The 25,751-nt window shown below is 49.2% G+C and overlaps 1 protein-coding gene across 1 annotated transcript in view; it reads left to right on the top strand.

Annotated features, from left to right (window-relative positions):
* The window catches only part of IGSF3 (immunoglobulin superfamily member 3), a 203,447-nt gene that overhangs the window by 31,013 nt on the left and 146,683 nt on the right, over positions 1-25,751 (top strand). The window contains exon 3 of the mRNA XM_053705755.1: positions 22,196-22,573. Coding sequence (XP_053561730.1) covers positions 22,196-22,573 — 378 coding nt within the window. The remainder of the gene's footprint in view (positions 1-22,195; positions 22,574-25,751) is intronic.

Raw genomic sequence — 25,751 nt, 5'->3', positions numbered from 1 at the left:
GGTCTGCTCACCAGTTGTATCGTCTGTAATTTTCTGGGAGTAGGCTGTGAGTAAGCCAGGGCATCGGATACTGTATTCTGTACATTTGGTCTCCTCACCAGTTGTATTGTGTGTAATATTCTGGAAGTAGGCTGTGAGTAAGCCAGGGGATCAGATACTGTATTCTGTACACTTGGTCTGCTCACCAGTTGTATCGTCTGTAATTTTCTGGGAGTAGGCTGTGAGTAAGCCAGGGCATCGGATACTGTATTCTGTACATTTGGTCTCCTCACCAGTTGTATTGTGTGTAATATTCTGGAAGTAGGCTGTGAGTAAGCCAGGACATCAGATACTGTATTCTGTACACTTGGTCTGCTCACCAGTTGTATCGTCTGTAATATTCTGGAAGTAGGCTGTGAGTAAGCCAGGACATCAGATACTGTATTCTGTACACTTGGTCTCCTCACCAGTTGTATCGTCTGTAATTTTCTGGAAGTAGGCTGTGAGTAAGCCAGGACATCAGATACTGTATTCTGTACACTTGGTCTGCTCACCAGTTGTATCGTCTGTAATTTTCTGGGAGTAGGCTGTGAGTAAGCCAGGGCATCGGATACTGTATTCTGTACATTTGGTCTCCTCACCAGTTGTATTGTGTGTAATATTCTGGAAGTAGGCTGTGAATAAGCCAGGACATCAGATACTTTATTCTGTACACTTGGTCTGCTCACCAGTTGTATCGTCTGTAATATTCTGGAAGTAGGCTGTGAGTAAGCCAGGACATCAGATACTGTATTCTGTACACTTGGTCTGCTCACCAGTTGTATCGTCTGTAATATTCTGGAAGTAGGCTGTGAGTAAGCCAGGACATCAGATACTGTATTCTGTACACTTGGTCTGCTCACCAGTTGTATCGTCTGTAATATTCTGGAAGTAGGCTGTGAGTAAGCCAGGACATCGGATACTGTATTCTGTACATTTGGTCTCCTCACCAGTTGTATTGTGTGTAATATTCTGGAAGTAGGCTGTGAGTAAGCCAGGACATCAGATACTTTATTCTGTACACTTGGTCTGCTCACCAGTTGTATCGTCTGTAAAATTCTGGAAGTAGGCTGTGAGTAAGCCAGGACATCAGATACTGTATTCTGTACACTTGGTCTGCTCACCAGTTGTATCGTCTGTAATATTCTGGAAGTAGGCTGTGAGTAAGCCAGGACATCAGATACTGTATTCTGTACACTTGGTCTGCTCACCAGTTGTATCGTCTGTAATATTCTGGAAGTAGGCTGTGAGTAAGCCAGGACATCAGATACTGTAATCTAGGCACTTGGTCTGCTCACCAGTTGCATAGTCTGTAAATCCTGCTATATTCCTTTTCTCCTTAGATTCTGCACTATCCCTGGGGATTACCCTGTACTACCCACTGGCACATACTGTCTGCTTGATTGTGAGTCGTGACCCCGCACTGAGGTGCAATTTATAAGTGTTGGGGGCTCTATCCTGATTAACCTGGGACACTATCTTTTTTAGATAACAATATATCAATCCCAAGGATAATCTCAGTGCTCCTCTCCTCCTATTATAACAAAGCAGGAGAAAGTATCCAGAAATAGCAACACTAGGAGGGAGGAAATTTCATTGTTATCTGCAGAGCTGGGGAGGTGGAATTGAGAACCACTGTTCACTCTTTATACTGTGCAGAGTTATCGTATAGTGAGCTGGCATTGTGTTGCATACTGTGTGCGTGTGAGATAGCAATGTGACTGCATACTGTGTGCGTGTGAGATTGCGTTGTGACTGCATAATGTGTGCATGTGAGATTGCATTGTGTTGCATACTGTGTGCGTGTGAGATTGCATTGTGTTGCATACTGTGTGCGTGTGAGATTGCATTGTGACTGCATATTGTGTGCGTGTGAGATTGCATTGTGACTGCATACTGTGTGCATGTGTGATAGCATTGTGACTGCATACTGTGTGCGTGTGTGATAGCATTGTGACTGCATACTGGGTGCATGTGTGATAGCATTGTGACTGCATACTGTGTGCATGTGTGATAGCAGGGTGACTGCATACTGTGTGCATGTGTGATAGCAGGGTGACTGCATACTGTGTGCATGTGTGATAGCAGGGTGACTGCATACTGGGTGCGTGTGTGATAGCATTGTGACTGCATACTGTGTGCATGTGTGATAGCATTGTGACTGCATACTGTGTGCATGTGTGATAGCAGGGTGACTGCATACTGTGTGCATGTGTGATAGCAGGGTGACTGCATACTGTGTGCATGTGTGATAGCAGGGTGACTGCATACTGTGTGCATGTGTGATAGCAGGGTGACTGCATACTGTGTGCATGTGTGATAGCAGGGTGACTGCATACTGTGTGCATGTGTGATAGCAGGGTGACTGCATACTGTCTGCATGTGTGATAGCATTGTGACTGCATACTGTGTGCATGTGTGATAGCATTGTGACTGCATACTGTGTGCATGTGTGATAGCATTGTGACTGCATACTGTGTGCATGTGTGATAGCATTGTGACTGCATACTGTGTGCATGTGTGATAGCAGGGTGACTGCATACTGTGTGCATGTGTGATAGCAGGGTGACTGCATACTGTGTGCATGTGTGATAGCAGGGTGACTGCATACTGTGTGCGTGTGAGATAGCATTGTGACTGCATACTGTGTGCGTGTGAGATTGCATGGTGACTGCATACTGTGTGCGTGTGAGATAGCATTGTGACTGCATACTGTGTGCGTGTGAGATTGCATGGTGACTGCATACTGTGTGCGTGTGAGATAGCATGGTGACTGCATACTGTGTGCGTGTGAGATTGCATGGTGACTGCATACTGTGTGCGTGTGAGATAGCATTGTGAATGCATACTGTGTGCATGTGTGATAGCATTGTGACTGCATACTGTGTGCATGTGTGATAGCAGGGTGACTGCATACTGTGTGCATGTGTGATAGCAGGGTGACTGCATACTGTGTGCATGTGTGATAGCAGGGTGACTGCATACTGTGTGCGTGTGAGATAGCATTGTGAATGCATACTGTGTGCGTGTGAGATAGCATTGTGACTGCATACTGTGTGCATGTGTGATAGCATTGTGACTGCATACTGTGTGTGTGTCTGTGTGAGATTGCATTGTGACTGCATACTGTGTGCATGTGAGATAGTAGTGGGACTGCATACTGTGTGCATGTGTGATAGCATTGTGAATGCATACTGTGTGCATGTGTGATAGCATTGTGAATGCATACTGTGTGTGTGTCTGTGTGAGATTGCATTGTGACTGCATACTGTGTGCATGTGTGATAGCAGGGTGACTGCATACTGTGTGCATGTGTGATAGCATTGTGACTGCATACTGTGTGCATGTGTGATAGCAGGTTGAATGCATACTGTGTGCATGTGTGATAGCATTGTGACTGCATATTGTGCGAGAGAGATATCATTGTATTGTATGGTGTGTGTGTGTGAGAGAGAGAGAGGGCATTGTGACTGCCAGTCACATACCCACATGTCATCAGACCCCACCGCCAGTCACACACTCCCTGTGAGTCACATACCCACATCTCATCACATACTCACATGTCATCACACTCCCCTGCCAGTCACATACCCGCATGTCATCACACTCCCCTGCCAGTCACATACCCGCATGTCATCACACTCCCCTGCCAGTCACATACCCACATGTCATCACACTCCCCTGCCAGTCACATACCCACATGTCATCACACTCCCCTGCCAGTCACATACCCACATGTCATCACACTCCCCTGCCAGTCACATACCCACATGTCATCACACTCCCCTGCCAGTCACATACCCACATGTCATCACACTCCCCTGCCAGTCACATACCCACATGTCATCACACTCCCCTGCCAGTCACATACCCGCATGTCATCACACTCCCCTGCCAGTCACATACCCGCATGTCATCACACTCCCCTGCCAGTCACATACCCGCATGTCATCACACTCCCCTGCCAGTCATATCTGCAGAGCTGGGGAGGTGGAATTGAGAACCACTGTTCACTCTTTATACTGTGCAGAGTTATCGTATAGTGAGCTGGCATTGTGTTGCATACTGTGTGCGTGTGAGATAGCAATGTGACTGCATACTGTGTGCGTGTGAGATTGCGTTGTGACTGCATAATGTGTGCATGTGAGATTGCATTGTGTTGCATACTGTGTGCGTGTGAGATTGCATTGTGACTGCATATTGTGTGCGTGTGAGATTGCATTGTGACTGCATACTGTGTGCATGTGTGATAGCATTGTGACTGCATACTGTGTGCGTGTGTGATAGCATTGTGACTGCATACTGTGTGCATGTGTGATAGCAGGGTGACTGCATACTGTGTGCATGTGTGATAGCATTGTGACTGCATACTGGGTGCGTGTGTGATAGCATTGTGACTGCATACTGTGTGCATGTGTGATAGCATTGTGACTGCATACTGTGTGCATGTGTGATAGCAGGGTGACTGCATACTGTGTGCATGTGTGATAGCATTGTGACTGCATACTGTGTGCATGTGTGATAGCATTGTGACTGCATACTGTGTGCATGTGTGATAGCATTGTGACTGCATACTGTGTGCATGTGTGATAGCATTGTGACTGCATACTGTGTGCATGTGTGATAGCATTGTGACTGCATACTGTGTGCATGTGTGATAGCATTGTGACTGCATACTGTGTGCATGTGTGATAGCAGGGTGACTGCATACTGTGTGCATGTGAGATAGTAGTGGGACTGCATACTGTGTGCATGTGTGATAGCAGGGTGACTGCATACTGTGTGCATGTGTGATAGCAGGGTGACTGCATACTGTGTGCATGTGTGATAGCAGGGTGACTGCATACTGTGTGCGTGTGAGATAGCATTGTGACTGCATACTGTGTGCGTGTGAGATTGCATGGTGACTGCATACTGTGTGCATGTGAGATAGCATTGTGACTGCATACTGTGTGCGTGTGAGATTGCATGGTGACTGCATACTGTGTGCATGTGAGATAGCATTGTGACTGCATACTGTGTGCGTGTGAGATTGCATGGTGACTGCATACTGTGTGCGTGTGAGATAGCATTGTGAATGCATACTGTGTGCATGTGTGATAGCATTGTGACTGCATACTGTGTGCATGTGTGATAGCATTGTGACTGCATACTGTGTGCATGTGAGATAGCATTGTGACTGCATACTGTGTGCATGTGTGATAGCAGGGTGACTGCATACTGTGTGCATGTGTGATAGCATTGTGACTGCATACTGTGTGCATGTGTGATAGCAGGGTGACTGCATACTGTGTGCATGTGTGATAGCATTGTGACTGCATACTGTGTGCATGTGTGATAGCAGGGTGACTGCATACTGTGTGCATGTGTGATAGCAGGGTGACTGCATACTGTGTGCATGTGTGATAGCAGGGTGACTGCATACTGTGTGCGTGTGAGATAGCATTGTGAATGCATACTGTGTGTGTGTCTGTGTGAGATTGCATTGTGACTGCATACTGTGTGCATGTGAGATAGTAGTGGGACTGCATACTGTGTGCATGTGTGATAGCATTGTGAATGCATACTGTGTGCATGTGTGATAGCATTGTGAATGCATACTGTGTGTGTGTCTGTGTGAGATTGCATTGTGACTGCATACTGTGTGCATGCGTGATAGCAGGGTGACTGCATACTGTGTGCATGTGTGATAGCATTGTGACTGCATACTGTGTGCATGTGTGATAGCAGGTTGAATGCATACTGTGTGCATGTGTGATAGCATTGTGACTGCATATTGTGCGAGAGAGATATCATTGTATTGTATGGTGTGTGTGTGTGAGAGAGAGAGAGGGCATTGTGACTGCCAGTCACATACCCACATGTCATCAGACCCCACCGCCAGTCACACACTCCCTGTGAGTCACATACCCACATCTCATCACATACTCACATGTCATCACACTCCCCTGCCAGTCACATACCCGCATGTCATCACACTCCCCTGCCAGTCACATACCCACATGTCATCACACTCCCCTGCCAGTCACATACCCACATGTCATCACACTCCCCTGCCAGTCACATACCCACATGTCATCACACTCCCCTGCCAGTCACATACCCACATGTCATCACACTCCCCTGCCAGTCACATACCCGCATGTCATCACACTCCCCTGCCAGTCACATACCCGCATGTCATCACACTCCCCTGCCAGTCACATACCCGCATGTCATCACACTCCCCTGCCAGTCACATACCCGCATGTCATCACATACCCGCATGTCATCACACTCCCCTGCCAGTCACATACCCGCATGTCATCACACTCCCCTGCCAGTCACATACCCGCATGTCATCACACTCCCCTGCCAGTCACATACCCACATGTCATCACACTCCCCTGCCAGTCACATACCCACATGTCATCACACTCCCCTGCCAGTCACATACCCACATGTCATCACACTCCCCTGCCAGTCACATACCCACATGTCATCACACTCCCCTGCCAGTCACATACTCACATGTCATCACACTCCCCTGCCAGTCACATACCCACATGTCATCAGACCCCCTGGGAATGCAGCTTGGTAATAAATGTTGCTAGTGGATTTAACTAACATAGATATCGCTGGAACATTAGGGGGCTGTGTAATGAGTATGTGAAGCAAAAATCAAGAGTCAGAGATTATGTCCCATCAGGGAATTATGAAAAATCAGGGTCAACACTCTTCCTGACCTAGAGCATTAATATGAAAAAAGTCTGCTGAACAGGTTGTTTTAGTTTAAATGAGCTAGAGAATCTGTAGATTCATATCTAAAGAATGCTAATCTGACTGAGTCCCCTGCATGAAATAGTAAATACCTGACTGACTAGATGCGCAATCCCCCAAAATGTGCGTCGTCGTCCTAGAACTCTTTGAATAAAGTTGCTTTCTCCAGGTACCTTCTTCTCTGAGAGAGAAAAGACATTAGGCTAGATTTAGAGTTCTGCGTTATGGTTAAAAAGCAGCGTTAAGGGGTCCTAACGCTGCTTTTTAACGCCTGCTGGTATTTAGAGTCAGGCAGGAAAGGGTCTACCGCTCACTTTCTTTCCGCGAATCGAGGCTACCGCAAATCCCTTTACGTCAATTGCATATACTATCTTTTCTATGGGATTTGCCTAACGCTGGTATTACGAGTCTTGGAAGAAGTGAGCGTTACAGCCTCTACCGCCAAGACTCCAACCGCAAAAAAAAGTCAGTAGTTAAGAGTTTTATGGGCTAACGCCGGAACATAAAGCTCTTAACTACTGTGCTATAAAGTACACTAACACCCATAAACTACCTATTAACCCCTAAACCGAAGCCCCCCCACATTGCAAACCCTATAATAAAAAATTTTAACCCCTAATCTTCCAACCGGACATCGCCTCCACCTACATTATAGCTATGAACCCCTAATCTGCTGCCCCTAACATCGCCGACACCTATGTTATATTTATTACCCCCTAATCTGCCCCCCCCCACGTCGCCGCCACCTACCTACACTTATTAACCCCTAATCTGCCGACCGGACATCGCCGCCACTATAATAAATGTATTAAACCCTAAACCGCCGCACTCCCGCCTCGCAAACACTATAATACATTTTATTAACCCCTAATCTGCTCTCCCTAACATCGCCGCCACCTACCTACAATTATTAACCCCTAATCTCCCGCCCCAACGTCGCTGCTACTATAATAAAGTTATTAACCCCTAAACCTAAGTCTAACCCTAACACCCACCTAAGTTAAATACAATTTAAATAAAACGAAATAAATTTACTATAATTAACTAAATAATTCCTATTGAAAACTAAATACTTACCTATAAAATAAACCCTAATATAGCTACAATATAACTATTAGTTACATTGTAGCTATTTTAGGATTTATATTTATTTTACAGGCAACTTTGTATTTATTTTAACTAGGTACAATAGTTATTAAATAGTTATTAACTATTTAATAGCTACCTAGTTAAAATAATTACAAAATTACCTGTAAAATAAATCCTAACCTAAATTACAAATACACCTAACACTACACTATCATTAAATTAATTAAATAAATTACCTACAATTATGTAAACTAAAATACAATTAAATAAACTAAACTATAAAAAATTACAATAAGTTTAAACTAATTACACCTAATCTAAGCCCCCTAATAAAATAAAAAAAGCCCCCCCAAATTAATAAAATGCCCTACCCTATTATTACAAAGTAATCCAGCTCTTTTACCAGCCCTTAAAAGGGCTTTTTGCGGGGCATTGCCCCAAAGTAATTAGCTCTTTTACCTGTAAATAAAAATACAATACCCCCCCCCAACATTACAACCCACCACCCACATACCCCTACTCTAAAACCCACCCAAACCCCCCTTAAAATAAACCTAACACTAACCCCCTGAAGATCTCCCTACCTTGAGCCGTCTTCACTCAGCCGAGCCGAATTCTTCATCCAAGCGGAATCTTCTATCTTCATCCATCCGGAGCAGAGCGGCAGCATCCTGAGGACCTCAGACACGGAATATCCATCCTGGCCGACGAATGACGGTTCCTTTAAATGACGTCATCCAAGATGGCATCCCTCGAATTCCGATTGGCTGATAGGATTCTATCAGCCAATCGGAATTAAGGTAGGAAAATCAGCCAATCAGATTGACCTCACATTCTATTGGCTGAGGTCTGCAGGAGCTTATACAGAGAGAGAGGGAAGCCTGAGGTCTGCAGGAGCTTATACAGAGAGAGAGGGAAGCCTGAGGTCTGCAGGAGCTTATACAGAGAGAGAGGGAGAAGCCTGGGGTCTGCAGGAGCTTATACAGAGAGAGAGAGAGGGAAGCCTGAGGTCTGCAGGAGCTTATACAGAGAGAGAGGGAAGCCTGAGGTCTGCAGGAGCTTATACAGAGAGAGAGGGAAGCCTGAGGTCTGCAGGAGCTTATACAGAGAGAGGGAAGCCTGAGGTCTGCAGGAGCTTATACAGAGAGAGAGAGAAGCCTGAGGTCTGCAGGAGCTTATACAGAGAGAGAGGGAAGCCTGAGGTCTGCAGGAGCTTATACAGAGAGAGGGGGGGAAGCCTGAGGTCTGCAGGAGCTTATACAGAGAGAGAGAGGGAAGCCTGAGGTCTGCAGGAGCTTATACAGAGAGAGAGGGAAGCCTGAGGTCTGCAGGAGCTTATACAGAGAGAGAGAGAGGGAAGCCTGAGGTCTGCAGGAGCTTATACAGAGAGAGAGGGGGAAGCCTGAGGTCTGCAGGAGCTTATACAGAGAGAGAGAGGGAAGCCTGAGGTCTGCATGAGCTTATACAGAGAGAGAGGGGGAAGCCTGAGGTCTGCAGGAGCTTATACAGAGAGAGAGAGGGAAGCCTGAGGTCTGCAGGAGCTTATACAGAGAGAGAGGGAAGCCTGAGGTCTGCAGGAGCTTATACAGAGAGAGAGGGAAGCCTGAGGTCTGCAGGAGCTTATACAGAGAGAGAGGGAAGCCTGAGGTCTGCAGGAGCTTATACAGAGAGAGAGGGAAGCCTGAGGTCTGCAGGAGCTTATACAGAGAGAGAGAGGGGAAGCCTGAGGTCTGCAGGAGCTTATACAGAGAGAGAGAGGGAAGCCTGAGGTCTGCAGGAGCTTATACAGAGAGAGAGGGGGAAGCCTGAGGTCTGCAGGAGCTTATACTGAGATGGTCTGCAGGAGCTTATACAGAGAGAGGGGAGCCTGAGGTCTGCCGGAGCTTATACAGAGAGAGAGGGAAGCCTGAGGTCTGCAGGAGCTTATACAGAGAGAGGGGGAAGCCTGAGGTCTGCAGGAGCTTATACAGAGAGAGAGGGAAGCCTGAGGTCTGCAGGAGCTTATACAGAGAGAGAGGGAAGCCTGAGGTCTGCAGGAGCTTATACAGAGAGAGAGGGAAGCCTGAGGTCTGCAGGAGCTATACAGAGAGAGGAGAGGGATGCCTGAGGTCTGCAGGAGCTTATACAGAGAGAGAGGGGAAGCCTGAGGTCTGCAGGAGCTTATACAGAGAGAGAGAGAGGGAAGCCTGAGGTCTGCAGGAGCTTATACAGAGTGAGAGAGGGAAGCCTGAGGTCTGCAGGAGCTTATACAGAGAGAGAGGGAAGCCTGAGGTCTGCAGGAGCTTAATACAGAGAGAGAGGGAAGCCTGAGGTCTGCAGGAGCTTATACAGAGAGAGAGAGGGAAGCCTGAGGTCTGCAGGAGCTTATACAGAGAGAGAGGGGAAGCCTGAGGTCTGCAGGAGCTTATACAGAGAGAGGGGGAAGCCTGAGGTCTGCAGGAGCTTATACAGAGAGAGGGGGGAAGCCTGAGGTCTGCAGGAGCTTATACAGAGAGAGAGAGGGAAGCCTGAGGTCTGCAGGAGCTTATACAGAGAGAGAGAGGGAAGCCTGAGGTCTGCAGGAGCTTATACAGAGAGAGAGGGGGAAGCCTGAGGTCTGCAGGAGCTTATACAGAGAGAGAGAGGGAAGCCTGAGGTCTGCAGGAGCTTATACAGAGAGAGAGAGGGAATCCTGAGGTCTGCAGGAGCTTATACAGAGAGAGAGGGAAGCCTGAGGTCTGCAGGAGCTTATACAGAGAGAGAGGGAAGCCTGAGGTCTGCAGGAGCTTATACAGAGAGAGAGAGGGAAGCCTGAGGTCTGCAGGAGCTTATACAGAGAGAGAGAGGGAAGCCTGAGGTCTGCAGGAGCTTATACAGAGAGAGAGGGGGAAGCCTGAGGTCTGCAGGAGCTTATACAGAGAGAGAGGGGAAGCCTGAGGTCTGCAGGAGCTTATACAGAGAGAGAGGGGGAAGCCTGAGGTCTGCAGGAGCTTATACAGAGAGAGAGAGGGAAGCCTGAGGTCTGCAGGAGCTTATACAGGAGAGAGAGAGGGAAGCCTGAGGTCTGCAGGAGCTTATACAGAGAGAGAGAGGGAAGCCTGAGGTCTGCAGGAGCTTATACAGAGAGAGAGAGGGGAAGCCTGAGGTCTGCAGGAGCTTATACAGAGAGAGAGAGGGAAGCCTGAGGTCTGCAGGAGCTTATACAGAGAGAGAGAGAGAGGGAAGCCTGAGGTCTGCAGGAGCTTATACAGAGAGAGAGGGAAGCCTGAGGTCTGCAGGAGCTTATACAGAGAGAGAGAGGGAAGCCTGAGGTCTGCAGGAGCTTATACAGAGAGAGAGAGGGAAGCCTGAGGTCTGCAGGAGCTTATACAGAGAGAGAGAGGGAAGCCTGAGGTCTGCAGGAGCTTATACAGAGAGAGGGGGAAGCCTGAGGTCTGCAGGAGCTTATACAGAGAGAGAGAGGGAAGCCTGAGGTCTGCAGGAGCTTATACAGAGAGAGAGGGGAAGCCTGAGGTCTGCAGGAGCTTATACAGAGAGAGAGAGGGGGACCTGAGGTCTGCAGGAGCTTATACAGAGAGAGAGAGGGGAAGCCTGAGGTCTGCAGGAGCTTATACAGAGAGAGAGAGGGGAAGCCTGAGGTCTGCAGGAGCTTATACAGAGAGAGAGGGGGAAGCCTGAGGTCTGCAGGAGCTTATACAGAGAGAGAGGGAAGCCTGAGGTCTGCAGGAGCTTATACAGAGAGAGAGGGAAGCCTGAGGTCTGCAGGAGCTTATACAGAGAGAGAGAGGGAAGCCTGAGGTCTGCAGGAGCTTATACAGAGAGAGAGGGGAAGCCTGAGGTCTGCAGGAGCTTATACAGAGAGAGAGAGGGGAAGCCTGAGGTCTGCAGGAGCTTATACAGAGAGAGAGAGGGGAAGCCTGAGGTCTGCAGGAGCTTATACAAGAGAGAGAGGGAAGCCTGAGGTCTGCAGGAGCTTATACAGAGAGAGAGGGGGAAGCCTGAGGTCTGCAGGAGCTTATACAGAGAGAGAGAGGGAAGCCTGAGGTCTGCAGGAGCTTATACAGAGAGAGAGAGGGAAGCCTGAGGTCTGCAGGAGCTTATACAGAGAGAGAGAGGGAAAGCCTGAGGTCTGCAGGAGCTTATACAGAGAGAGAGGGGAAGCCTGAGGTCTGCAGGAGCTTATACAGAGAGAGAGAGGGAAGCCTGAGGTCTGCAGGAGCTTATACAGAGAGAGAGAGGGAAGCCTGAGGTCTGCAGGAGCTTATACAGAGAGAGAGAGGGAAGCCTGAGGTCTGCAGGAGCTTATACAGAGAGAGAGGGGAAGCCTGAGGTCTGCAGGAGCTTATACAGAGAGAGAGGGGAAGCCTGAGTTCTGCAGGAGCTTATACAGAGAGAGAGAGGGAAGCCTGAGGTCTGCAGGAGCTTATACAGAGAGAGAGAGGGAAGCCTGAGGTCTGCAGGAGCTTATACAGAGAGAGAGGGAAGCCTGAGGTCTGCAGGAGCTTATACAGAGAGAGAGGGGAAGCCTGAGGTCTGCAGGGAGCTTATACAGAGAGAGAGGGAAGCCTGAGGTCTGCAGGAGCTTATACAGAGAGAGAGGGGAAGCCTGAGGTCTGCAGGAGCTTATACAGAGAGAGAGAGGGAAGCCTGAGGTCTGCAGGAGCTTATACAGAGAGAGAGAGGGAAGCCTGAGGTCTGCAGGAGCTTATACAGAGAGGGGGAAGCCTGAGGTCTGCAGGAGCTTATACAGAGAGAGAGAGGGAAGCCTGAGGTCTGCAGGAGCTTATACAGAGAGAGAGAGGGAAGCCTGAGGTCTGCAGGAGCTTATACAGAGAGAGAGGGAAGCCTGAGGTCTGCAGGAGCTTATACAGAGAGAGAGGGGGAAGCCTGAGGTCTGCAGGAGCTTATACAGAGAGAGAGAGGGAAGCCTGAGGTCTGCAGGAGCTTATACAGAGAGAGAGGGGGAAGCCTGAGGTCTGCAGGAGCTTATACAGAGAGAGAGGGAAGCCTGAGGTCTGCAGGAGCTTATACAGAGAGAGAGAGGGGAAGCCTGAGGTCTGCAGGAGCTTATACAGAGAGAGAGGGAAGCCTGAGGTCTGCAGGAGCTTATACAGAGAGAGAGAGGGAAGCCTGAGGTCTGCAGGAGCTTATACAGAGAGAGAGAGGGAAGCCTGAGGTCTGCAGGAGCTTATACAGAGAGAGAGAGGGAAGCCTGAGGTCTGCAGGAGCTTATACAGAGAGAGAGGGAAGCCTGAGGTCTGCAGGAGCTTATACAGAGAGAGAGAGGGGGAAGCCTGAGGTCTGCAGGAGCTTATACAGAGAGAGAGGGAAGCCTGAGGTCTGCAGGAGCTTATACAGAGAGAGAGAGGGGAAGCCTGAGGTCTGCAGGAGCTTATACAGAGAGAGAGGGAAGCCTGAGTCTGCAGGAGCTTATACAGAGAGAGAGAGGGAAGCCTGAGGTCTGCAGGAGCTTATACAGAGAGAGAGGGGACGCCTGAGGTCTGCAGGAGCTTATACAGAGAGAGAGGGGGAAGCCTGAGGTCTGCAGGAGCTTATACAGAGAGAGAGGGGGAAGCCTGAGGTCTGCAGGAGCTTATACAGAGAGGAGAGAGGGAAGCCTGAGGTCTGCAGGAGCTTATTACAGAGAGAGAGGGAAGCCTGAGGTCTTGCAGGAGCTTATACAGAGAGAGGGGGAAGCCTGAGGTCTGCAGGAGCTTATACAGAGAGAGAGGGGAAGCCTGAGGTCTGCAGGAGCTTATACAGAGAGAGAGAGGGAAGCCTGAGGTCTGCAGGAGCTTATACAGAGAAGAGAGAGAGGGAAGCCTGAGGTCTGCAGGAGCTTATACAGAGAGAGAGAGGGAAGCCTGAGGTCTGCAGGAGCTTATACAGAGAGAGAGGAGGGAAGCCTGAGGTCTGCAGGAGCTTATACAGAGAGAGAGAGGGGAAGCCTGAGGTCTGCAGGAGCTTATACAGAGAGAGAGAGGGAAGCCTGAGGTCTGCGCAGGAGCTTATACAGAGAGGAGGAGGGAAGCCTGAGGTCTGCAGGAGCTTATACAGAGAGAGAGAGGGGAAGCCTGAGGTCTGCAGGAGCTATATAACAGAGAAGAGAGGGAAGCCTGAGAGGTCTGCAGGGAGCTTATACAGGAAGAGAGAGGGAAGCCTGAGGTCTGCAGGAGCTTATACAGAGAGAGAGGGAAGCCTGAGGTCTGCAGGAGCTTATACAGAGAGAGAGGGGAAGCCTGAGGTCTGGGCAGGAGCTTATACAGGAGAGAGAGAGTGGGAAGCCTGAGGTCTGCAGGGAAGCTTATACAGAGAGAGGAGAGGGGAAGCCTGAGGTCTCTGCAGGAGCTTATACAGAGAGAGAGGGAACCTGAGGTCTGCATGGAGCTTATACAGAGAGAGAGAGGGGAAGCCTGAGGTCTGCCAGGAGCTTATACAGAGAGAGAGAGGGAAGCCTGAGGTCTGCAGGAGCTTATACAGAGAGAGAGAGGGGAAGCCTGAGGTCTGCAGTGAGCTTATACAGAGAGAGAGAGGGAAGCCTGAGGTCTGCAGTGACGCTTATAACAGAGAGAGAGGGGGAAGCCTGAGGTCTGCAGGAGCTTATACAGAGAGAGAGGGAAGCCTGAGGTCTGCAGGAGCTTAATACAGAGAGAGAGTGAAGCCTGAGGTCTGCAGAGCTTATACAGAGAGTGAGGAAGCCTGAGGTCTGGCAGGAGCTTATTCAGAGAGAGAGGGGAAGCCTGAGGTCTGCAGGAGGCTTATACAGAGAGAGAGGGGGAAGCCTGAGGTCTGCAGGAGCTTATACAGAAGAGGAGGGGAAGCCTGAGGTCTGCAGGAGCTTATACAGAGAGAGAGAGGGAAGCCTGAGGTCTGCAGGAGCTTATACAGAGAGAGAGGGAAGCCTGAGGTCTGCAGGAGCTTATACAGAGAGAGGGGGAAGCCTGAGGTCTGCAGGAGCTTATACAGAGAGAGAGAGGGAAGCCTGAGGTCTGCAGGAGCTTATACAGAGAGAGAGAGGGAAGCCTGAGGTCTGCAGGAGCTTATACAGAGAGAGAGAGAGGGAAGCCTGAGGTCTGCAGGAGCTTATACAGAGAGAGAGAGGGAAGCCTGAGGTCTGCAGGAGCTTATACAGAGAGAGAGGGGGAAGCCTGAGGTCTGCAGGAGCTTATACAGAGAGAGAGGGAAGCCTGAGGTCTGCAGGAGCTTATACAGAGAGAGAGGGAAGCCTGAGGTCTGCAGGAGCTTATACAGAGAGGGGGACCTGAGGTCTGCAGGAGCTTATACAGAGAGGGGGACCTGAGGTCTGCAGGAGCTTATACAGAGAGAGAGGGAAGCCTGAGGTCTGCAGGAGCTTATACAGAGAGGGGGAAGCCTGAGGTCTGCAGGAGCTTATACAGAGAGGGGGACCTGAGGTCTGCAGGAGCTTATACAGAGAGAGAGGGAAGCCTGAGGTCTGCAGGAGCTTATACAGAGAGAGAGGGAAGCCTGAGGTCTGCAGGAGCTTATACAGAGAGAGGGGGAAGCCTGAGGTCTGCAGGAGCTTATACAGAGAGAGAGAGGGAAGCCTGAGGTCTGCAGGAGCTTATACAGAGAGAGAGAGGGAAGCCTGAGGTCTGCAGGAGCTTATACAGAGAGAGAGGGGGAAGCCTGAGGTCTGCAGGAGCTTATACAGAGAGAGAGGGGGAAGCCTGAGGTCTGCAGGAGCTTATACAGAGAGAGAGGGAAGCCTGAGGTCTGCAGGAGCTTATACAGAGAGAGAGGGAAGCCTGAGGTCTGCAGGAGCTTATACAGAGAGAGGGAAGCCTGAGGTCTGCAGGAGCTTATACAGAGAGAGAGAGGGAAGCCTGAGGTCTGCAGGAGCTTATACAGAGAGAGAGGGAAGCCTGAGGTCTGCAGGAGCTTATACAGAGAGAGAGGGAAGCCTGAGGTCTGCAGGAGCTTATACAGAGAGAGAGGGGGAAGCCTGAGGTCTGCAGGAGCTTATACAGAGAGAGAGGGAAGCCTGAGGTCTGCAGGAGCTTATACAGAGAGAGAGGGAAGCCTGAGGTCTGCAGGAGCTTATACAGAGAGAGAGGGAAGCCTGAGGTCTGCAGGAGCTTATACAGAGAGAGAGGGAAGCCTGAGGTCTTCAGGAGCTTATACAGAGAGAGAGAGGGGGACCTGAGGTCTGCAGGAGCTTATACAGAGGGAGAGAGGGGAAGCCTGAGGTCTGCAGGAGCTTATACAGAGAGAGAGGGGAAGCCTGAGGTCTGCAGGAGCTTATACAGAGAGAGAGGGAAGCCTGAGGTCTGCAGGAGCTTATACAGAGAGAGAGGGAAGCCTGAGGTCTGCAGGAGCTTATACAGAGAGAGAGAGGGAAGCCTGAGGTCTGCAGGAGCTTATACAGAGAGGGGGACCTGAGGTCTGCAGGAGCTTATACAGATAGGGGGACCTGAGGTCTGCAGGAGCTTATACAGAGAGGGGGACCTGACGAGTAATGTTTGGTGAAACTGAATAACCTCAGAGCTAATGTTGGTAATAAATAAATTAAATACATTTTGATGATTTGTCTGTGCAGCTGTCTTTTGTCTGCTATCAAATCTGTTTTGCGTTAAATAGGTAAATGTATTATAAATATATTTGCATAGGTAGTTTTTTTTATATTAAACTCCAGATGCCATAAATAATAACAGCGAGTTTAGTGCAGCAGTGGGACAATAACCGTTGTCATTAGAGAAATGGTGACACTAATAGGAGAACTCCAGGTGTGCAAACCACTTAACATCCGTACGGCTCTGAAGCTAAATGTCTCCAGAATGCACACGGGGCCACTATAGATTGTGTCTCCTTGTTCAGATGGGAAATCAGTTGGGACAAAATCAAGTGCTCTTCTGGTGTCTCCCTTCCTATATAGCTCTATTTGCCCCCCCCTTCCTCTCTAGCTCTATTTGCCCCCCCTGCCTCTCTAGCTCTATTTGCCCCCACCCCCTGCCTCTCTAGCTCTATTAGCCCCCCTGCCTCTCTAGCTTTATTTGCCCCCCCTGCCTCTCTAGCTCTATTTGCCCCCCCCCTGCCTCTCTAGCTCTATTTGCCCCCCCTGCCTCTATATAGCTCTATTTGCCCCCCCCCTGCCTCTATATAGCTCTATTTGCCCCCCTGCCTCTCTAGCTCTATTTGCCCCCCCCCCCCGCCTCTCTAGCTCTATTTGCCCCCCCTGCCTCTCTAGCTCTATTTGCTCCCCCCTGCCTCTCTAGCTCTATTTGCCCCCCCTGCCTCTCTAGCTCTATTTGCTCCCCCCTGCCTCTCTAGCTCTATTTGCTCCCCCCCTGCCTCTCTAGCTCTATTTGCCCCCCCCGCCTCTCTAGCTCTATTTGCCCCCCCCTGCCTCTATATAGCTCTATTTTCTCCCCCCTGCCTCTCTAGCTCTATTTGCTCCCCCCTGCCTCTCTAGCTCTATTTGCTCCCCCCCCTGCCTCTCTAGCTCTATTTGCCCCCCCCTGCCTCTCTAGCTCTATTTGCCCCCCCCTGCCTCTCTAGCTCTATTTGCCCCCCCTGCCTCTCTAGCTCTATTTGCCCCCCCCCCGCCTCTCTAGCTCTATTTGCTCCCCCCCTGCCTCTCTAGCTCTATTTGCTCCCCCCCTGCCTCTCTAGCTCTATTTGCCCCCCCTGCCTCTCTAGCTCTATTTGCCCCCCCTGCCTCTCTAGCTCTATTTGCCCCCCCCCCCCCCTGCCTCTCTAGCTCTATTTGCTCCCCCCCTGCCTCTCTAGCTCTATTTGCTCCCCCCCTGCCTCTCTAGCTCTATTTGCCCCCCCCCTGCCTCTCTAGCTCTATTTGCCCCCCCTGCCTCTCTAGCTCTATTTGCCCCCCCCCTGCCTCTCTAGCTCTATTTGCCCCCCCCTGCCTCTCTAGCTCTATTTGCCCCCCCCCCTGCCTCTCTAGCTCTATTTGCTCCCCCCTGCCTCTCTAGCTCTATTTGCTCCCCCCCCCCGCCTCTCTAGCTCTATTTGCTCCCCCCCCCGCCTCTCTAGCTCTATTTGCCCCCCCCCCCTGCCTCTATATAGCTCTATTAGCCCCCCCTGCCTCTCTAGCTCTATTTGCCCCCTCCCCTGCCTCTCTAGCTCTATTTGCTCCCCCCTGCCTCTCTAGCTCTATTTGCTCGCCCCCCGCCTCTCTAGCTCTATTTGCTCCCCCCTGCCTCTCTAGCTCTATTTGCCCCCCCCTGCCTCTCTAGCTCTATTTGCCCCCCCCCTGCCTCTCTAGCTCTATTTGCCCCCCCTGCCTCTCTAGCTCTATTTGCCCCCCCTGCCTCTCTAGCTCTATTTGCCCCCCCTGCCTCTCTAGCTCGATTTGCTCCCCCTGCCTCTATATAGCTCTATTTGCCCCACCTGCCTCTCTAGCTCTATTTGCTCCCCCTGCCTCTATATAGCTCTATTTGCCCCCCCTGCCTCTCTAGCTCTATTTGCCCCCCCTGCCTCTATATAGCTCTATTTGCTCCCCCTGCCTCTCTAGCTCTATTTGCTCCCCCTGCCTCTATATAGCTCTATTTGCCCCCCCCTGCCTCTCTAGCTCTATTTGCCCCCCCCTGCCTCTATATAGCTCTATTTGCTCCCCCCTGCCTCTCTAGCTCTATTTGCTCCCCCCCTGCCTCTCTAGCTCTATTTGCTCCCCCCCCCCCCCGCCTCTCTAGCTCTATTTGCTCCCCCCCCCGCCTCTCTAGCTCTATTTGCTCCCCCCCCCCGCCTCTCTAGCTCTATTTGCTCCCCCCCGCCTCTCTAGCTCTATTTGCTCCCCCCCGCCTCTCTAGCTCTATTTGCCCCCCTGCCTCTCTAGCTCTATTTGCCCCCCCCCTGCCTCTCTAGCTCTATTTGCCCCCCCTGCCTCTCTAGCTCTATTTGCCCCCCCCCCCGCCTCTCTAGCTCTATTTGCTCCCCCCCCTGCCTCTCTAGCTCTATTTGCTCCCCCCCTGCCTCTCTAGCTCTATTTGCCCCCCCTGCCTCTCTAGCTCTATTTGCCCCCCCTGCCTCTCTAGCTCTATTTGCCCCCCCCCTGCCTCTCTAGCTCTATTTGCTCCCCCCCCTGCCTCTCTAGCTCTATTTGCTCCCCCCCTGCCTCTCTAGCTCTATTTGCCCCCCCCCCTGCCTCTCTAGCTCTATTTGCCCCCCCTGCCTCTCTAGCTCTATTTGCCCCCCCTGCCTCTCTAGCTCTATTTGCCCCCCCCCCTGCCTCTCTAGCTCTATTTGCCCCCCCCCCCCTGCCTCTCTAGCTCTATTTGCTCCCCCCTGCCTCTCTAGCTCTATTTGCTCCCCCCCCGCCTCTCTAGCTCTATTTGCTCCCCCCCTGCCTCTCTAGCTCTATTTGCTCCCCCCCCCTGCCTCTATATAGCTCTATTAGCCCCCCCTGCCTCTCTAGCTCTATTTGCCCCCCCCCCCTGCCTCTCTAGCTCTATTTGCTCCCCCCTGCCTCTCTAGCTCTATTTGCTCCCCCCCGCCTCTCTAGCTCTATTTGCTCCCCCCTGCCTCTCTAGCTCTATTTGCCCCCCCCTGCCTCTCTAGCTCTATTTGCCCCCCCCCTGCCTCTCTAGCTCTATTTGCTCCCCCCCGCCTCTCTAGCTCTATTTGCCCCCCCCTGCCTCTCTAGCTCTATTTGCCCCCCCTGCCTCTCTAGCTCTATTTGCCCCCCCTGCCTCTCTAGCTCTATTTGCCCCCCCTGCCTCTCTAGCTCTATTTGCCCCCCCTGCCTCTCTAGCTCGATTTGCTCCCCCTGCCTCTATATAGCTCTATTTGCCCCACCTGCCTCTCTAGCTCTATTTGCTCCCCCTGCCTCTATATAGCTCTATTTGCCCCCCCTGCCTCTCTAGCTCTATTTGCCCCCCCTGCCTCTATATAGCTCTATTTGCCCCCCCTGCCTCTCTAGCTCTATTTGCCCCCCCTGCCTCTCTAGCTCTATTTGCTCCCCCTGCCTCTATATAGCTCTATTTGCCCCCCCTGCCTCTCTAGCTCTATTTGCCCCCCCCCCTGCCTCTATATAGCTCTATTTGCTCCCCCCTGCCTCTCTAGCTCTATTTGCTCCCCCCCTGCCTCTCTAGCTCTATTTGCTCCCCCCCCCCCGCCTCTCTAGCTCTATTTGCTCCCCCCCCGCCTCTCTAGCTCTATTTGCTCCCCCCCCCCCCCCCGCCTCTCTAGCTCTATTTGCTCCCCCCCGCCTCTCTAGCTCTATTTGCTCCCCCCCCCGCCTCTCTAGCTCTATTTGCCCCCCTGCCTCTCTAGCTCTATTTGCTCCCCCTACTGCCTCTCTAGCTCTATTTGCTCCCCCTACTGCCTCTCTAGCTCTATTTGCTCCCCCCCCCCCCGCCTCTCTAGCTCTATTTGCTCCCCCCCTGCCTCTCTAGCTCTATTTGCTCCCCCTGCCTCTATATAGCTCTATTTGCTCCCCCTGCCTCTATATAGCTCTATTTGCTCCCCCTGCCTCTATATAGCTCTATTTGCCCCCCCCCCCCTGCCTCTCTAGCTCCACTGTACTGGTGCCCCTTGCCTCTGTTTCCTCACCAGCATGTGCGTGCAGATATACGGTGCTATATAAAGCTTGCGTGCAGATATACGGTGCTATATAAAGCGTGCGTGCAGATATACGGTGCTATATAAAGCGTGCGTGTGTGCGTGCAGATATACTGTGCTATATAAAGCATGTGCGTAGATATATACGGTGCCATATTAGTTTGTGTGCACGCAGATATACAGCACCATATTAGTGTGTGTGCGCACAGATATACATCACCATATAAATCATGTATGTGCACAGATATATACAGTGCCATATTATTGTGTGCGCACAGATATACATCACCATATAAATCATGTATGTGCACAGATATATACGGTGCCCAGATGCATTGCGCTTTTTAAAGTGTGTGTGTGTGTGTGCGCATGCACACAGATATACAGTGCTATATAAAACGTGTGTGAACAGATACACTGCATAAATAAAAAGAGAGAAGCGCTCAACCTGGGAACGAACAATAGCATAATAGCTTGTTCTATGGATAGTTACCACCCTAGAAGCAGCCTCTTTTTGCTCAACATGTGCCTTTCACAGAGAAGAACTTTCCTGAAGCATATCAGTCTGATTCTGCCTTAACAGTACATTCCAGCCCCGAAATACCAGGCAATCCCTCTCTGAATGAGAGAAAGGGCAAAACCCCAGACGTACGTTTCAGCCTATTGGGAGCCTCGTCTGGATTCCCATATCACACTTAGGGAGACTTCCAAATTATGACACTTATGGAAGTGTCCCTAAGTGTGATGTGGGAATCCAGACGTGGACCCGTTGCTCAGTGTGCCTAGAGGGATATGGCTGCACCTCACTCACGAGGCCCACAATAGGCCGAAATGTAGGTCTGGGGTTTTGCTGTATCTCTTGTTCAGAGAGGGATTGTCTGGTATTTCGGGGCTGGACTGTACTGTGAAGTCAGGATCAGACTGATATGCTACAGGAAAGTTCTTCTCTGTGAATGGCACATGTTGAGCAAAAAGAGGCTGCTTCTTAAACTGATACACTGCATCATATAAAGCGTGTGTGCACACATATATACAGCACCATATAAATCATGCATGTGCACGTATATATACGGTGCCATTTAGAGCGTGTGTGCGCACAGGTACAATGCGCCATATAAAGCGTGTGTGCGCACAGGTACACTGCCATATAAGGGTTAGCGTGGAGTGACACATCAGTCAGCCACATCTGGCATATCCACTCTATTATTTTTTTTTTATTGCTATTTGCTTCTTGAAGTAAAAACTGAGTGGATGAACATGATCAACTACACACCAGGGTACATTCATTTACAGCTCACGTAAAATGGGCTAGTGTATGTACTGGGCAGTCAAGGATTAAGGGTGTGTGGCTGTTTAGACTATCAAGTGGCTAAACACTGCAATCCGCTTTTTACTGTCACTCAAGGGGTTTAGTTATTTAATTGTTGCCAGTATGATAATCAGAATTAACCCCTTGAGTGTCTTTGCCTGCACTGGGCAACTGAGTGCTTAATCGTTGTGCATGTTTAAGATGTGAACAAATGGAAGCTGTTTGAGGGCAAAATCACACTGGCATCTAAGTGGGTTAATCATTGTGCATGTTTAGATTGTGAACAGATTTGTTCACCTGGACTATTATACTGTTTGTCATCACCAGACTGGCTTTTAGGAGCATCTGAGTGGGCATTAATATAATGATGTGAATTTGAGGTGTCGGCTTCCTTATAAATGACCAGTATTAAATAAAATGTTACCACCAATCACTGATCTCAGGCTGACATCTGCTAAACATTTTACAAAAGGTGCATTGTCTGACCATGTGTGTCTTGTCCCACAGGTGTGTCCTGGGCTCAGCGAGAGGTGACCGTGCAGCAGGGTCCCCTGTACCGTACCATGGGCTCCCACATCACAATCTGGTGCAGTGTCAGTGGATACCAAGGCCCATCTCAGCAGAACTTTCTGTGGTCCATATACCTACCTTCTGCCCCTGATCGAGAGGTGCAGATAGTGAGTACCGAAGATCCTGGCTTCTCTTACGCAATCTACTCCCAGCGGGTGAGCAGTGGGAACATCTACGTGGAGCGAGTGACCGGTGATCACGCTCTGTTACACATCAGCCAGTTGGAGGAGCGAGATACTGGAGAGTATGAATGTCACACACCCAATACGGACCCAACATATCACGGGAGTTACAGCGCTAAGATGAACCTGAGTGGTAAGCAGTTCCCCACCACCAATAATTGCATAGTGGTACCAGTATTAAATGAGCTGTCAGCTTCCTTTGAGAATACAACACTGCCTAGGTGGGCGCAGACATGAGAGAGCTGCTTTTAGGACATAAACAGAGGAAAAGCTCTGCCCTAATATGTGCAATAGTTTTATTTATGGGGCAGATTTCAGTGCTTCTAGCAACAATCAGCACTTTTGTTAATTTCTAGAGATAGATATTACAGCACATGGCTCAGTTTACTCCAAACATGAGAGACTTGCACTTATTTTTATTTAATAGCATTTTATATTCTGTAAGATCTTAGGGGCTGATTCTCTTTATCTCTCTGTGCTTATGAGTCTATAAGAATGCGCCAGCCCTTGTATTTCCCTTCTAGAATTCTATAAGAATGCGCCAGTCGTATTTCCCTGGTGAGATTCTATAAGATTGCGCCAGCCCTTCTATTTCCCTGCTAGAATTCTATAAGAATGCGCCAGTCGTATTTCCCTGGTGAGATTCTATAAGAATGCGCCAGCCCTTCTATTTGAATGTGCCAGCCCTTCTATTTCCCTGGTGAGATTGTATAAGAATGCGCCAGCCCTTGTATTTCCCTGGTGAGATTCTATAAGAATGCGCCAGCCCTTCTATTTCCCTGGTGAGATTCTATAAGAATGCGCCAGCCCTTGTATTTCCCTGGTGAGATTCTATTTGAATGTGCCAGCCCTTGTATTTCCCTGGTGAGATTCTATAAGAATGCGCCAGCCCTTCTATTTCCCTGGTGAGATTCTATAAGAATGCGCCAGCCCTTCTATTTCCCTGGTGAGATTCTATAAGAATGCGCCAGCCCTTGTATTTCCCTGGTGAGATTCTATAAGAATGCGCCCGCCCTTGTATTTCCCTGGTGAGATTCTATAAGAATGTGCCAGCCCTTCTATTTCCCTGGTGAGATTCTATAAGAATGCGCCAGCCCTTGTATTTCCCTGGTGAGATTCTATAAGAATGCGCCAGCCCTTGTATTTCCCTGGTGAGATTCTATAAGAATGCGCCAGCCCTTCTATTTCCCTGGTGAGATTCTATAAGAATGCGCCAGCCCTTGTATTTCCCTGGTGAGATTCTATAAGAATGCGCCAGCCCTTGTATTTCCCTGGTGAGATTCTATAAGAATGCGCCCGCCCTTGTATTTCCCTGGTGAGATTCTATAAGAATGCGCCAGCCCTTCTATTTCCCTGGTGAGATTCTATAAGAATGCGCCAGCCCTTGTATTTCCCTGGTGAGATTCTATAAGAATGCGCCAGCCCTTGTATTTCCCTGGTGAGATTCTATAAGATTGCGCCAGCCCTTGTATTTCCCTGGTGAGATTCTATAAGAATGCGCCAGCCCTTGTATTTCCCTGGTGAGATTCTATAAGAATGCGCCAGCCCTTGTATTTCCCTGGTGAGATTCTATAAGAATGCGCCAGCCCTTCTATTTCCCTGGTGAGATTCTATAAGAATGCGCCAGCCCTTGTATTTCCCTGGTGAGATTCTATAAGAATGCGCCAGCCCTTCTATTTCCCTGGTGAGATTCTATAAGAATGCTAGTCTTGAGAAAGGCCCTTTTTTGAGGGCAGAAACGCGTTGACATATTGGGACACTTTTTAGGATACCATAGGAGCAGCTGACAGGTGCTAGGATCCAATCAGCTACTTCAGCAACCACACTCAGGAATTTGGATCTGTTAAAGTAACTAACATTGGAAGGAATCAATTTCCTCACTTTCACCATGCTTTTCATCACCCATTTTTTCCATTTTTTAGTTTTGATTGACTTATTTTTGTTCTTCACTAACATTTGTTGATCAACTTTTTGAACACTTTTTTGGATTATATTTTATATTTTATTTTTTATTTTTTATGTTATTGCATATTGTGTATTTTATTTCATTATATCTTAACCTCACTGAATTAAGTAGCTAGCATTTTTATATCCATTTGCACTCACTCACTACTTGATTGTATCTATACAATTATTTTGCTACCCCCTTTTTTGCACTGCAGAGCATTTTTCTATTTTTTGTAACACTATTTTTGTAACACTAATTTTGAACACTATTGTTTGTATTATTGTTTATTAGTTTTTTGCTTGATGCACTTGCTACAGTTGTACTTAGGCTAATTCTGTTTTATCAGTATACACTCTTATTCTGGTGTACCACTCACACTGATCACCTGTTATTACCTCTGTTTTTATTGTAATTATCAGCTTTGGCCCTTTGAGCCGCTTCTGTAAGATATTCCTGTATTTGTAATTTTATTTATATGTGCTTTTTACATTTTTTATATATAGTCTTTTATTACTGATGCTTTTTAACATGGTTCATTAAATAATCTTCTTCTTTTATCTGTCTGTGAGTATATTTATCCCTTGGCCTCTTGTTGGCGCTGTATTCACTTCTTACTACTTATTCTATAAGAATGCGCCAGCCCTTCTATTTCCCTGGTGAGATTCTATAAGAATGCGCCAGCCCTTGTATTTCCCTGGTGAGATTCTATAAGAATGCGCCAGCCCTTGTATTTCCCTGGTGAGATTCTATAAGAATGCGCCAGCCCTTGTATTTCCCGGGTGAGATTCTATAAGAATGCGCCAGCCCTTCTATTTCCCTGGTGAGATTCTATAAGATTGCGCCAGCCCTTGTATTTCCCTGGTGAGATTCTATAAGAATGCGCCAGCCCTTGTATTTCCCTGGTGAGATTCAATAAGAATGCGCCAGCCCTTGTATTTCCCTGGTGAGATTCTATAAGAATGCGCCAGCCCTTCAATTTCCCTGGTGATATTCTATAAGAATGCGCCAGCCCTTGTATTTCCCTGGTGAGATTCTATAAGAATGCGCCAGCCCTTGTATTTCCCTGGTGAGATTCTATAAGAATGCGCCAGCCCTTCTATTTCCCTGGTGAGATTCAATAAGAATGCGCCAGCCCTTGTATTTCCCTGGTGAGATTCTATAAGAATGCGCCAGCCCTTGTATTTCCCTGGTGAGATTCTATAAGAATGCGCCAGCCCTTGTATTTCCCTGGTGAGATTCTATAAGAATGCGCCAGCCCTTCTATTTCCCTGGTGAGATTCAATAAGAATGCGCCAGCCCTTCTATTTCCCTGGTGAGATTCTATAAGAATGTGCCAGCCCTTCTATTTCCCTGCTAGAATTCT

This window comes from Bombina bombina, chromosome 3 (genome assembly GCF_027579735.1).
Source record: "Bombina bombina isolate aBomBom1 chromosome 3, aBomBom1.pri, whole genome shotgun sequence".
NCBI lineage: Eukaryota > Metazoa > Chordata > Amphibia > Anura > Bombinatoridae > Bombina > Bombina bombina.
Note: the sequence above shows the minus strand (reverse complement) of the source record. Positions and strands in the feature narration are given on the sequence as shown.